At 42.9% G+C, this 14,396-nt stretch overlaps 1 protein-coding gene across 8 annotated transcripts in view; it reads left to right on the plus strand.

Annotated features, from left to right (window-relative positions):
- Positions 1–14,396, plus strand: part of LOC144491600 (serine/threonine-protein kinase WNK2-like) — a 200,261-nt gene that overhangs the window by 117,443 nt on the left and 68,422 nt on the right. For 7 of the 8 annotated variants that reach the window (XM_078209644.1, XM_078209645.1, XM_078209638.1 and 4 more), the window contains 6 exons: positions 7,779–8,075; positions 9,712–9,770; positions 10,176–10,341; positions 10,439–10,555; positions 10,684–10,851; positions 12,409–12,439. In XM_078209644.1, coding sequence (XP_078065770.1) covers positions 7,779–8,075; positions 9,712–9,770; positions 10,176–10,341; positions 10,439–10,555; positions 10,684–10,851; positions 12,409–12,439 — 838 coding nt within the window. The remainder of the gene's footprint in view (positions 1–7,778; positions 8,076–9,711; positions 9,771–10,175; positions 10,342–10,438; positions 10,556–10,683; positions 10,852–12,408; positions 12,440–14,396) is intronic. The other variant, XM_078209646.1, reaches the window with a different exon arrangement.

The following is a 14,396-nucleotide window of genomic DNA, read 5'->3' on the forward strand; positions in this document are numbered from 1 at the left end:
TCTCTCTCTCTCTCCCTCTCTCTCTCTCTCCCTCTCTCTCTCTCTCCCTCTCTCTCTCTCTCTCTCTCTCTCTCTTCCCCCCCCCCCCCGGGGCAGGCACCCACCACCCTCTGTAAAAAACCTGCCTCGTACTTCCCCTTTAAACCTTGTCTCTCGCACCTTAAACTTATGATTCTTCCACCCTGGCAAAAAGCTTCCTGCTATCCATTCTGTCCATGCCTCTCATAATCTTATAGATTTCTATCAGGTCGCCCCTCGATCTCTGTCGTTCCAGTGGGAGCAAACTAAGTTTCTCCAACCTCTCCTCATAGTTAATGCCCTCCATACCAGGCAATATCCTGGTAAATCTTTTCTGTACCCTCTCCAAAACCTCCACATCCTTTTGGCGTGGCCTTGTGGCGACCAGAATTGAACACTATATTCCAAGTGTGGCCTGTGAGATTGGCAGATGTTGGGCTGGATAAAGTATTGGCTGGATTCTTGTAGGTATATTAATGGTAGTGGTCCTGCATCTGAACTAGTTACTATTGGGATTGCAGAGATTTTGGGATAGTGACGGGGATCATTGTTCATGAAAATCCTTATTTATGATTTGAACAAGGGTATTGCAGGAAATTTCTGGAAGTTTATAAATAAAGTTGTGCAGGTCTAGATGAGAAATAAAACCGTTGGTGTGATCTAAATGCAGTAGAGGAATGGCTATGGGAGGAAGGATGGATGTAATTTAAAATGGACATACGTTGTCTTATACAAATTGCTTGGCTTAAAGCCAAGCATGAGTATGCAATGCAAGGTTTCAAACTAAAGACTGCAGTGTGGGCAAAAGTATTAAGTGTTGTTGTACATAAATCTTTAAAGATTCAAAACCTGTGCTGTGAGTCTAACCAAATTTTTGGCACAGGTTGTTAGCGCAATCCGATCCAAAACAAAAGGCACTATATTGTCCTTGTGTAAGACCTTGGTTAGGCTTCCTTGCGAGTGTTGTATCTAGTTTTGGCCCCTTTACGTGGTGGATGATATAGAGAAGCAATACCAGATATCCACCATTGAGACTCGTAGTTACTACAATAGGCTTCGAGATGGAGTGACAAAGCTATACTCATGTTGGTACACTAATCACATTGGATTAGGAAGGAAAGGGAAGGATGCATTTAAGTTACCTGACCTAAAGCTACTTGCAAAGGGAATTTGTGGGCAGTATGTAACTGCTAATCAGAAATGTTTGCTGTTTCTCTCTCTATTCTGTTCTGTTCCACTTCACATTGTTTCATGGTGAGTTCTGGTTAGGTCATTGGGAGCACTAGTTTTTAAAACGTATTAAGGTAGAACTTGTATTCATGTTGGCTGATTTGGCTGAGTGCCAAATTCTCCATTCTCGTTGGCAGCAGTGGAGGGCGTGTGACATCGGAAAATTCTGACATGTTTTTGTCATGTTGATTGAAGGATAATTATTAAACGGCACAGGAGAATTTCCCTACTCCTAGAATATTGCTTTGTAGTTTATTTTTATTTGAGAGTGCGCAGGGGCTATGGTTTAATCTCTATCAGAAACTTAGCACCTGCAGCAGTGCAGCATGACCTCAGTATTACACTGGAGTATGGATTTAGATCAGTTTAAATGGAGATTAACCCAAGCTTTCTGTTGCACAAATTAAACTTTTGAATTTGCACAAGTGTGCAAGAGCTGAGGCACTCACAACTGCCTTCAGCCAGAAGTGCTATGTGGGTGATCCATCTAAGCCTCCTCCTGAAATCCCCACTATCATTGAAGCTAGTGTTCAGCCAAATTGATTCATTCCATGTGATATCAAGATGTGGTTGAGCACACTGAGTATAGCAAAGGTCTGGGTCCCAACAACATTCCAGCCATAATGCTTCTGACCAGTGCTGTGGACCTTGCTGCACTTATAGACAAGTTTTACCAATACAGCTGCAACAATGGCCTCAGCTTGACGATGAGTAAAGTTGCTTTGATATGTCCAGTCGACAAAAATCAGGACAAATTCAATCCTATTGGTTGCTGTCCCATCAGTCTACTCGCAATCATCAGCAAAATGATGGAAGGTATCATTGGCTATGCTATAAAACACCACTTCAGTTTGGGTTCTGCCAGGACCACAATTCCAGACCTCAGTACAGCCTTGGTCCAAACATGGAAGAAAGACCTGAATGCCAGAGATGACTTGAGTGACTGCCCCTTCACATCAAGGCAGCATTTAACCAAGTATAACATCAAAGAGCCTCTGTAAAATTGAACTCTATGGGAATCAAAGGAAAAAAATCTTCACTGCCTGCAGCCATGTGCATCACAATGGGAGATGATAGTGGTTAGAAACATAGAAAGAAACATAGAAAAACTACAGCACAAAACAGGCCCTTCGGCCTCACAAGTTGTGCCGAACATATCCCTACCTTTTAGGCCTACCTATAACCCTCCATCCCATTAAGTCCCATGTACTCATCCAGGAGTCTCTTAAAAGACCCAATTGAGTCTGCCTCCACCACCACTGACGGCAGCCGATTCCACTCGCCCACCACCCTCTGTGTGAAAAACTTCCCCCTAACATTTCCCCTGTACTTACCCCCCAGCACCTTAAACCTGTGTCCTCTCGTAGCAGCCATTTCCACCCTGGGAAAAAGCCTCTGAGAATCCACCCGACCTATGCCTCTCAACATCTTATATACCTCTATTAGGTTTCCTCTCATCCTACGTCTCTCCAAGGAGAAAAGACCGAGCTCCCTCAGCCTATCCTCATAAGGCATGGCACTCAATCCAGGCAACATCCTTGTAAATCTCCTCTGCACTCTTTCAATCTTTTCCACATCCTTCCTCTAATGAGGCGACCAGAACTGAGCACAGTACTCCAAGTGGGGTCTGACGAGGGTCTTGTATAGCTGCATCATTATCCCCGGACTCCTAAACTCAATCCCTCGATTGATAAAGGCCCGCACACCATATGCCTTCTTAACCACCTCCTCCACCTGCGGGGCTGATTTTAGAGTCCTATGAACCTGGACCCCAAGGTCCTTCTGATACTCTACAGTACTAAGAGTCTTTTCCTTTATATTGTACTTCTTCATCCCATTTGACCTGCCAAAATGGACCACTACGCATTTATCTGGGTTGAAGTCCATCTGCCACTTCTCCGCCCAGTCTTGCATCCTATGTCCCTCTGTAACTTCTGACATCCCTCCAGACTATCCACAACCCCACCAACCTTTGTGTCGTCGGCAAACTTACCAACCCATCCCTCCACTTCCTCATCCAGGTCATTTATGAAAATGACAAACAGCAAGGGTCCCAGAATAGATCTCTGGGGCACACCACTGGTGACCGAACTCCATTTAGAAAAAGACCCATCTACAACCACTCTCTGCCTTCTGCAGGCAAGCCAGTTCTGGATCCACAGGGCAGCAGCCCCTTGGATCCCATGCCCCCTCACTTTTTCAAGAAGCCTTGCATGGGGGACCTTATCAAACGCCTTGCTAAAATCCATATAAACCACATCTACCGCTTTCCCTTCGTCAATGTGTTTAGTCACATTTTCGAAGAACTCCACCAGGCTCGTAAGGCACGATCTGCCTTTGACAAAGCCATGCTGAGTATTCTTGAGCATACTAAACCTCTGAATGCTCATAAATCTTGTCCCTCAGGATCTTCTCCATCAGCTTACCAACCACTGAGGTTCGACTCACCGGTCGGTAATTTCCTGGGTTATCCCTGTTCCCCTTCTTGAAAATAGGAACCACATCCGCAATCCTCCGGCACCTCCTCCGTCTCCATCGACGACGCAATGATCATCGCCAGAGGCTCTGCAATCTCTTCCCTCTCCTCCCACAGTAACCTAGGGTACATCCCATCCGGACCCAGTGACTTATCTATCTTGATGCCATTCAAAGATTCCAGCACAACCTCTTTGTTAAAGTCCACAAACTGAATCCTTTCAGTCCACCGCAAGCCCGCAGTACATCCACCCAGGTCCTTCTCCTCTGTGAAAACCGAGGCAAAATACTCATTAAGCACCTCTGCCATTTCTACTGGTTCCGTACAGATTTTCCCGCCTTCACCTTTTATAGGCCCTCTTCCTTCACGTCGCATCCTTTTACTCTTCACATATTTATAGAACGCCTTAGGGTTTTCCTTAATCCTACCTGCCAAGGCCTTCTCGTGACCCCATCTGGCTCTCCTAATTTCCTCCTTTAGTCCCTTCCTACAAGCCGTATGTTCATCTAGATCCCTATCTTCGCCAAGCTCTGTGAATCTTTTGTATGCTTTCCTTTTCTTCTCGACTTGGTCCCGCACAGCCTTCGTGCACCACAGTTCCTTTAACCTACCAACTCCTCCCTGTCTGCTCGGAACGTTGTCCTGGAGAACTCTAGACAGACATTCCTTGAAAAACTGCCACCTCTCTTCAGTACATTTCCCCGAGAATACCTCCTTCCAATTTGCTCCTCTAATTTGCTGCCTTATGTCTTCATATTTCCCCTTACTCCATATAAACGCTTTCCTAGCTTGCCTGATCCTCTCTTTTTCCAATGCAAGCATAAAGGAGATAGAGTTATGATTGCTATCCCCAAGATGCTCTCCCACTGAGAGATCTGACACCTGTCCAAGTTCATTGGTCAGTATCAGATCAAGTACAGCCTCTCCTCATGCTGGCTTGTCCACATGCTGTGTCAGGAAACCCTCCTGAACACACCTAACGAACTACTCCCCATCCAATCCCCTTACCCTAGGGATATTCCAATCTCCCATCACAACAACTCTGCTATTATTGCAACTCTCCAGGATCTGTTTCCCTACCTGCTCCTCCACCTTCCTGTTACTATTGGGCGGTCTATAGAAAACTCCCAGCAAAGTGATCGACCCCTTCCCACTCCGAACTTCCACCCACAGAGACTCTGTGGACAATCCCTCCACAGCATACACCCTCTCTACTGCTGTGACACTATCCCTGATTAGCAGTGCCAGTCCACCCCCTCTCTTGCCTCCTGCCCTTCCTGAAACATCTGAATCCCGGCACTGGAGTATCCAGTCCTGTCCCTGAGACATCCAAGTCTCCGTAATGGCTGCCACATCACACTTCCAGGCATCGATCCACGCTCTGAGCTCATCCCATTTATTCACTATACTCCTGGCATTAAAGTAAACACATCTCAATCCTTTGGTCTGAGCTCTCCCCTTCTCTATCCCCCGTCCATCCTCCCTCTTGCACGGTTTATAACCCTTCTTTGTTTGCGAGCTAATTTCCTCGCTCCCAGTCACCTCGTCTTGATCCCCTCCCCCCCAACCTATCTAGTTTAAACTCTCCCCAGTAGCCTTAACCAACCTTCCCGCCAGGATATTGGTCCCCCTGGGATTCAAGTGCCACCCGTTTTGTGTGTACAGGTCACACCTGCCCCTAAAGAGGTCCCAATGGTCCAGGAACCTGAATCCCTGCCCCCTGCACCAGTCCCTCAGCCACACATTCATCCTCCACCTCACTCCATTCCTGCCCTCACCCTCCCGTGGCACAGGCAGCAATCCTGAGATTACTACCTTTGCTTTCCTCCTTCTCAGCTGTCTCCCTAATTCCCTATAATCTCTTTTCATGACCCCTTCTCCCTTCCTTCCCACATCAGCGGTACCAATATGTACCGCTACCTCTGGCTCCTCTCCCTCCCTCCTCAGGATTTCTGGGAGTCGACCAGTGACATCCTGGATCCAGGCCCCAGGGAGTCAGACCACCATCCGATACTCCCGCCTGCCTCCGCAAAAACGCCTGTCCGACCCCCTTACTGTCGAGTCCCCGATTAACACTGCCTTCCTCCTCTTTTCCTTAGCCCTCTGAGTTACAGGGCCGGACTCCACTCCGGAGACACGGCCACTGCTGCTGCCCCCAGGTGGGCTGTCCCCCCCCAGCAGTACTCAGGCAGGAGTACTTGTTGTGTAAGGGCACATCCAACGGGGTGCTCTCAATCACCCGAGCTTTACCCTTCCTGGCCGTCAACCCACTTGGCCTCCACCCGTGGCCCTGGTGTGACCACCTGATGATAACTCTTGTCTATCACCTCCTCATTCTCCCTTAACAGCCTAAGATCCTCGAGCTGCAGTTCCAGCTCCTTAACACGGTCCCTCAGGAACCGCAGCTCGACACACCCGTCACAGATGTGGGTGTCCGGGAGGCCAGGTGCCTCCAGGACCTGCCACATCCTACACTGGGAACAACACATTGGCTTCACATTCATATTTGACCCTTTATACCAAGGTTGTTGGAGGTTAATCACCACAGTCCAAGTCATGCCTGCCACAGTTTTTTTGGCAACTGCTTTGTCAACGACTATTCCTCCGTCATTGAAACATTGAGACATAGAGAGCAGGAGCAGGCCATTCGGCCCTTCAAACCTGCTCCACCATTCATTATGGTCATGGCTGGTCACCCAATTCAGTGGCATGATCCTGCCTTCCCCTCATATCTTTTGATCTCTTTTGCCCCAGGAGCTATATCTAACTCCTCCTCCTTGAAAACAAAATTATGAAATCAAAACTGGGGATATTTGTTAATGATTCCACTGTGTCCAGTTTCATTTGTAACTCCCCAGATAATGAAGCAACCATACATACTTGCAGCAAGACCTGGGCAACTTTAAAGCACAGGCTGATATTGTGCTGCACAAGTGCCAGGTAATGACTATCTCCAGCAAGTGCTAATCTAACCATCTTCCCATGACATTCAATGAAAATTACCAGTGTCTGATCCCCCATCAACCATCAGGGTAAGGTGGGAGGGGCTCACCCATTGACCAGAAGCTTAACTGGACCAGCCCCACACACATTATGGCTATTGAAGCAGGTCAAAGATTGGACTCTCCCCACAAATTCAACAAAGCCTTTCTGCCGTCTACAAGGCATAAGTCAGGAGTGTAATGGAGTACTCTCCATGTACCTGGATGAGTGCAGCTCCAACATCATTCAAGAGGTTCTTCATCATCCAGGCCAAAGCAGCCCACTAAATGCACCATATTCCATACCCCATACACCAACTTAAACATTCACTGTCTCTACCACCATTGCACTTTGGCTGCAGTATGTGTCATCTACAAGATGCACTGCATCAACTCATCAAGGCCTCTTCAATAAAACCATCCAAATCCATGACCTTTAATGATTAGAAGGACAAGACAGCAGTTGCATGGGAGAATCATCACCTGCAAGTTCCCCTCCAGTCACACACTATCCTAACTTGGAAATGAATCAATATTTCTTCTTCCTCCCTCCCCAACAGCACTGAGAGAGTATTTTTACCTGAGTTGTGGTTCAAGAAGGTGGGTCAGCACCACCACCTTGAGGGAAATTAGAGATAGGCAATGCAGGGGAAAAACTTCCTCAACTTAATGGAGAACTTCTGACAACCAGTAGACTGGTATCAGAGGTGCTACTGAAAATGATCAAACATGATGACACTTCATCAAAAATTCCATGTAAGGCTACTTTGCAGAAACGTGCAAAAAATCTGAAACCAGAGCATTTTTAATTTTAAAGGCTACAACATATAAAATGACAGAATTGAAGAAATGTAAATATGTTTGTTTACTGAGGCTTAAACTAAATGAATTATTGAAGTTAATAGGATGAGAATCTGCTAAGATTCAAAATTCTGTTTTTGGATTCTAAATTTTGTTGGGTTCTGTAACAATTCCACTGAGGAACAAATTTATTCAGTGAAATATATTGACTTCAGATCATGTATATCATTGTTGAAATACATTGACTAATAAAAAATGAAACTTATTTGCAGATGTTCATTCCACAAGTTTCAGTTCACTATTCGATTGAAATAGGAGATCCACCACAAAGGCATCAAATAACAATTGTACCAGGGCAGCCTTTAGCTTTGCCACCACCTCTGGCTGAAACTATTCCGGCAACTGGTACCTTCTACACTGAACAACGAACACAAGTGCAATCCAGTGAACTCCCACAGTCAGTGCAACAAACAATGCCAATGCAAGTCAATATTCCTCAGTCGTTAAACCAACAGAACAAAGATGCTCCTTTGTCAACATTGCAGATCTCTACTGATGGTTCTCAAAGCGTACGTCTAAGTTTTGTTATTGGAGAAACCAATTTTAAAGTGCAATTCGCAATTAGCTATTTAAAAACATATGAAATTGGAGCAGAAGTAGGCCATATGGCCCTTCAAGCATGCTCTGTCAGTAAAGAAGATCAGGGCTGTTCCTCAACTTCACCTCTGCTTTCCTGCCTGATTCCCTTAAAAATCTCCGTTTCAGCCTATAAATTATAAATAGCTGAGGCTGAGAACTCTGCTCCACCAGTAACAGCCAGCTAACCTGAAAATAATCAGCTTATTCCTGCTGTTTTCTGTCCTCTAACCTCTCCTTTATCCATCCTTATTTATATATTACCTGCAAATCCATAACCCTTAACTTGCGCAATAACCTTTTGTGTAACATCTTACCATTATTTCTAGGTGGCGCAGTGATGCAAATAAGCTATATTCTGTTTCATATGGTGGCAAACGTTCTGCTGTGAATGCTTACACTTGTTCATTTTTACTTGCATCATTACTGGACAAATGATCAAATGATCTATTCCTTGGAGACATTAGTGGATGCTGAAGTTTCCCATTGTTCAGATCCTTTCCTTCCATGGTGAAACATGCTTTTAATACTTGTGGCCTTCTTGATGAAAATGTTGGAAATTATTAATTAGTCTGCAATTTGTTTTGTAAATGTGAGGTCGCCCATTTTGGTAGGAATAACAGCAAAATGGGTTATTATTTAAATGGTTAAAAAATTGCAGCATTCTGCTGTGCAGAGGGACCTGGGTGTCCTTGTGCATGAATCATAAAAAGTTGGTTTGCAGATGGAGCAGGTAATTGAGAAGGCAAATGGAATTTTGTCCTTCATTGCTTGAGGGATGGAGTTTAAAAGTAGGGAGGTTATGTTGCAGCTGTATAAGGTGCTGGTGAGGCCACACGTAGACTGCTGTGTACAGTTTTGGTCTCATTACATGAGAAGGGGCACTGGAGGGGGTGCAGAGGAGATTCACTAGATTGATTCCGGAGTTGAGAGGGTTGGCTTGAGGAGAGACTGAGTAGACTGGGACTATACTCATTGGAATTCAGAAGAATGAGGGGGGATCTTACAGAAACATATAAAATTATGAAGGGAATAGATAAGATAGAAGTAGGGAGTTGTTTCCACTAGCGGGTGAAACTGGAACTAGCGCATGGCCTCAAAATAAGGGGAAGCAGATTTAGGACTGAGTTGAGGAGGAACTTGTTCACCCAAAGGGTTGTGATCTGAGGAATTTCCTGCCCAGTAAAGCAGTTGAGGCTACCTCATTGAATGTTTTCAAGACAAAGGTAGATAGATTTTTGAACAGTAAAGGAATTGAGGGTTATGGTGAGCGGGCGGATAAATGGAGCTGAGTCCACAAAAAGATCAGCCATGAGCTTATTGAATGGCAGAGCAGGCTCGAGGGGCTAGATGGCCTACTCCTGCTCCTAGTTCTTATGTTTTCTTGTTTGGACTTCAACTGGATTGTGAAAACGTAACTTATCTTAAAGTACTAGCGTTATTAAAAACACTCGCCTTCAATGATCCTTTCTCTACTTATTTTAACAACAAGAATTACTGAAGTTCTATAACTAAATAGATTGTTTGAGTTTTTGAATTGTTGTGTTAAAAGGCTGTTTTTATAAACAGGAGAGTCATCCTCAACAAGATAAACAACAGACAGCAACATGTGGTGGCTGTTACGATAAGTAAGTAATGTTACATGTACTGTAATAACGCATTCAAATTCTTTAAAAGAGGTAGTCTAAGGGAGTTCTTCTATTCAATTTACTTAGTTTCAGCTCTTAGCCTGAAGTTCTGATTAATATTTATTCAGTGAGATGGGTTATCCCTCTTGGTTATATCAAAGAACAGTCTAACAAAGAAAGAGCGAACATTTCATGTTTCCTTGCAAATAAGGAAACCAGAATGCTTATCTGTTTTTAACCATTAAATGGTATCCCGACTTCCCTTCAGGAATCCTAGCTAAGTAGCTTTGTGTTAAGCGAAGTACAAATAAAATAAGAATGGTGAAACCTGGGATTAGATTCAAGTTTCTGCAGTGCACATCGCCTTAACTTTGTGCATTTTTGTGATTATTTGTCTCCAAACAGTATATGTTCTGATGCTGCTTCAGGAAAAGAGATGAGTGATGGATATGAAGGAATTCACGCCAGTGGGAAACAGGAGGGCAAAAGTTCAAGGAAGCATCACAAGAGGTCTACACGCACTCGCTCACGTCAGGAAAGAGCCAATAAGCCAAAGCTGACACTTCTTAATGTGAGCATTTAAAAAGCTTTTTACGCAAAATGTCATAGCTTGACAATTAGTAGCTTTAATAGTCTTCAAAGCACAACTAATATTTACTTCCTTACAGGTGTCAAATGTAGGAGATAAGATGGTCGAATGCCAACTGGAAACCCATAATCACAAAATGGTAACCTTTAGATTTGATTTGGATGGCGATGCACCAGATGAAATAGCAAATTACATGGTAAGTTTTTATAGGTTAAAGAAATTGGTGAAAATGTAACATTTGGATTTTATTTATACTCAAACAACTTTCATCAAATGAAAAAGAGAACAAATAATTTTTTAAAATACTTTTTCATTTTTAAATAGGTAGATAATGATTTTATATTGGAAATTGAGAAGGAGATTTTCATTGAACAAATGAAAGACATAATGGATAAAGCAGAGGATATGCTCGCTGAAGAAACGGGAGAAAGATGCTCTACTCATAATATAGGTTTACAGCAAGTTGCTGGCAAGTCTGAAATTGAGGGTCAGGTATGTAATTGATTTTGTTATTCTTGGTGTTTCATTGTACTCTGAATAATAAAGTCATACCCATTTGACTTCTGATAAATGGATATTTGGTGATTGACTTAATAGATTCATAACAATTAAGTGAAGATGTCATTCAGTAGAACACATACCTCTGTCACACTGTGTTAGCTCAATGCTATTGCTATTACCATTACATAATTCTTCTTTGAGGTTTTTCCCTGCCTGGTTGATGCTCTCTAACTACAATACTGAAAAAAAGATTAGGACTGCCATCACACTTGAGGCCAATCCCAATTCAACAATCTGCTCTGAAAACATTTTGACAGCTGCATTAAATTCTATCACAGCTGCTGATATAATCCACAGCATCACAATTGAATCAACAGCATTCTGAATAAAACAACCCACAACATTTTTTAAAAAGTCTATTTGCCCTATCTACCAATGTTAAAGGCTCCTTTTTAAAAAAGAAATCCAAGATCTGGATCTGCATCTTCGTCAAAAATTAATCAGTTCATCCTTGGACCACACCCAATATGTATACTTCATTGAAATCCATGTATTTAGTTTTTGAGATATTTTGTTGACAGACAAAATGGGTGAAAACATTACCTTTCATGTCGGATAATGAGGATGAAAAAAGAAATTGGATTCTAGCATGCTTGCTGAAACCAGTATTAGTAAATGCTGCTGGTTTCTCAGTTATTTTAAAATTCCAGGTGCAGTATTACCCAAATATCAAATATGTAAATTGGGTCCAAGGTATATTTATGGGTTCTCAGAACGTGACATTATTAATTTAAACATTAATTCAAATATTTTGTTTGTAATAAACCAGGAATATTGTGGTTCAAATCAGCATTCCGAATTTGGAATGAATTACGACTGACTTAAATCTAAGATTCTAAGTTTCATAAAGCAATTTGACTCTGTTGCAGTAATTTATTTAGTAAGAGTGGTACAAAATAACTGGGTTAGTCCTTAGTAAAGGTGAAGTACAGTGAAGGTTTTAAGTTTCTTGGTTTTGTTCCTCCTCCTGGGGCGAGCACTGCTCCCTCGGTGCTAGAGACCCAGCTTCAATTCAGGTCTTGGGTGACAGTGTGGAGTTTGCATGTTCTCCACGTGTCTGCATGGGTTTCCTCCAGGTGCTCTGGTTTCTTCCCATAGTCCAAAAATGTGCAGAGTAGGTGGATTGGCCATGCTAAATTGACCCTTATTGTCCCAAAATGTGTAGGTTAGGGGGATTAGCAGTGCAAATACATGGAGCTACTGGGATAGGGCCTGGGTGGGATACACTGTCAGAAAGTCAGTGCAAACTCAATAGGCTGAAGAATCATTGAATTCTGTAGGGATTCTATGACTCTAGCCTGAAATGAAATAATTTTAGAGTAATTTTTCATCTGTTGCAATTTGGGAAGCATTCAGGAAATGCAAGTAATCTGTTGAATTTTTTGTATGGTGTTTTACACTGTTGTTTACTCCTACATTAGAAAGGCTTCGTCTTGAGTTCCTGTAGGTTCTAGTCTAATGCTTGTATCGTTTTCCTTGTCATTGCAGATGCTAGTTTCTCAACAATGCCAACAGAATGGTAAGCAATGTTAAATTTCTTCTATTGAAAAATTAAATGCAGTTTATTATAAAGTTTGTTATTTTTTTGAGTAAGATCAACATGTTGCGGAAATGCTACACACCTGTGCGATGATGACAATGACAACAACTTGCATTTATAGTGCCATTAACATAATAAACCATCCCAAGGCGCTTCGCAGAAGCATAAAGGAACAAAGTTTGATATTGAGCCACTTAAGCAGATATTAGGCTGGATAACTAAAAGCTTGGTCAAAGAAAGCAGTTTTTAAGAAGCCACTTAAAGGAGGAAAAGTTCAAGTGGGATAGGAAATGAATTCCAAAACTTAGGACCTCGGTAGCTGAAGGTATAGTCACCAGTGATGCAGCGGTTAAAGTCAAATGCTCAATAGATCACAATTTGCTAAACACAGAGGTTTAGTGGAATGCAGAGGATCTGAGGAAACATTTTTTCACCCAGAAGGTGGTGGAAATATGGAACAAGCTGCCTGAGAGGGTGGTGGAGGTGGATACACTCACACCATTTAAGAAGCATCTGAACAAGCGCTTAAATCACCAAGGCATAGTAAACTATGGTCCAAGTGCTGGTAAATGGAATTAGCATCGATTGGTATTTGATGGTCGGAATAGACATAATGAGCCAAAGGGCCTGTTTCGTGGCTCTTTCACTCTATGACTATGACTCTAATACTGCAAGTGACAGAGGCGCAGATGAGAATTTCAGCACTAGATAAGCTGAGATAAGATTGAAGTCCAGCAATGCTATGGAGTTAGGACCAGGTGGTGTGGGTGATGGTGTTCTGTGTTGTTGGAAGCTTATCTTGGCGTCAGATATAGCACTGAGGCACTAGTCTGGTTTCACCTCTTGAGTCGTCAGGGAGGGGTAAGGGATTGGAGTTTGTGGCTGTGCCCTAAGGCTTCCAATATTTAATTAGAGAAAGTTTCTGCTCATCCAATACTTGATCTCTGACAAAGTAATAAATTTAGAATTAAAGGAAGTGTCGGGATAAGTGGAGGCGAAGGAGTGCTGGCTATCATCGATGTTCATACAGATATTGATGCTGTGATTTTGGATGATGTCACCACCGAAGATAGAGCTTTGAGGAACACCTGTAGTGATTGTACAAGAGTGAGAAGAGATACCATTACAGATAATTCTCCGGCTACAAAAGGATAAATACAAATGAAACCAGACAAGATGAGTGAAGATCCATTGGAGTAGAATTTCTTGGGTAACCATGTCAAAGGCTGCACACAGGTCAAGGAGGATGTTTGCCATTGTCACACAACTATGTTGTTGTTTATGACTTTAGGAAGAGCCATATCAGTACTATGACTGGAGCAGAAAGATTCAGCAAGGAGTTCCAAGAAAGGTGGGCATGGATTTGAGAAGGTTTGCTATGCACATGCGTTTTGCAGGGATGGAGGAGGCAAGTGTTGGTGTTTTGAGGAGAAAATTAATGTTGGCAGATTTGAAGGAGAGGGAATTGTTAATAACTTCATAACAGTCAGGAAGGTAAGTTGGGTGATCATTAGCTCAGTAGCAATAAGGTCTAGGATGCAAGAGATGGGTTGAATCAGCAAGATGAACTTGGCAAGGGCATGTGTGAGGAGAGAAACTTGGAGATAAATGCAAGCTCAGGGTTCAGGTAGAGGGAAACTTTTGTGGAAGTTTGGCCCAGTGGATAGGAGAAAGGAGAGAAGCAGCAGAGGTGGTTTATTGCAATGTCTCTAGCTTTGTAATACAAATATCTAAGAGCTTGTTACACTTATTATTGATGGAGACGGTGGAAGAGGCAAGGTAGGGTGGTTTAAGAAAACAGTTAATGGTGAAAAGAAAGAGAAGCCAGATGTTGCTTCTGCCGTCCTTGATATTCTTTGAATAGTGGACAGTTTCGTGAAGCATCAGCAGGCAGGTTATTACTAAGCAACTGCCAATTGATAGCACTGTTGATGAC

The sequence above is a fragment of the Mustelus asterias genome, chromosome 3, assembly GCF_964213995.1.
Source record: "Mustelus asterias chromosome 3, sMusAst1.hap1.1, whole genome shotgun sequence".
NCBI classification, from domain to species: domain Eukaryota; kingdom Metazoa; phylum Chordata; class Chondrichthyes; order Carcharhiniformes; family Triakidae; genus Mustelus; species Mustelus asterias.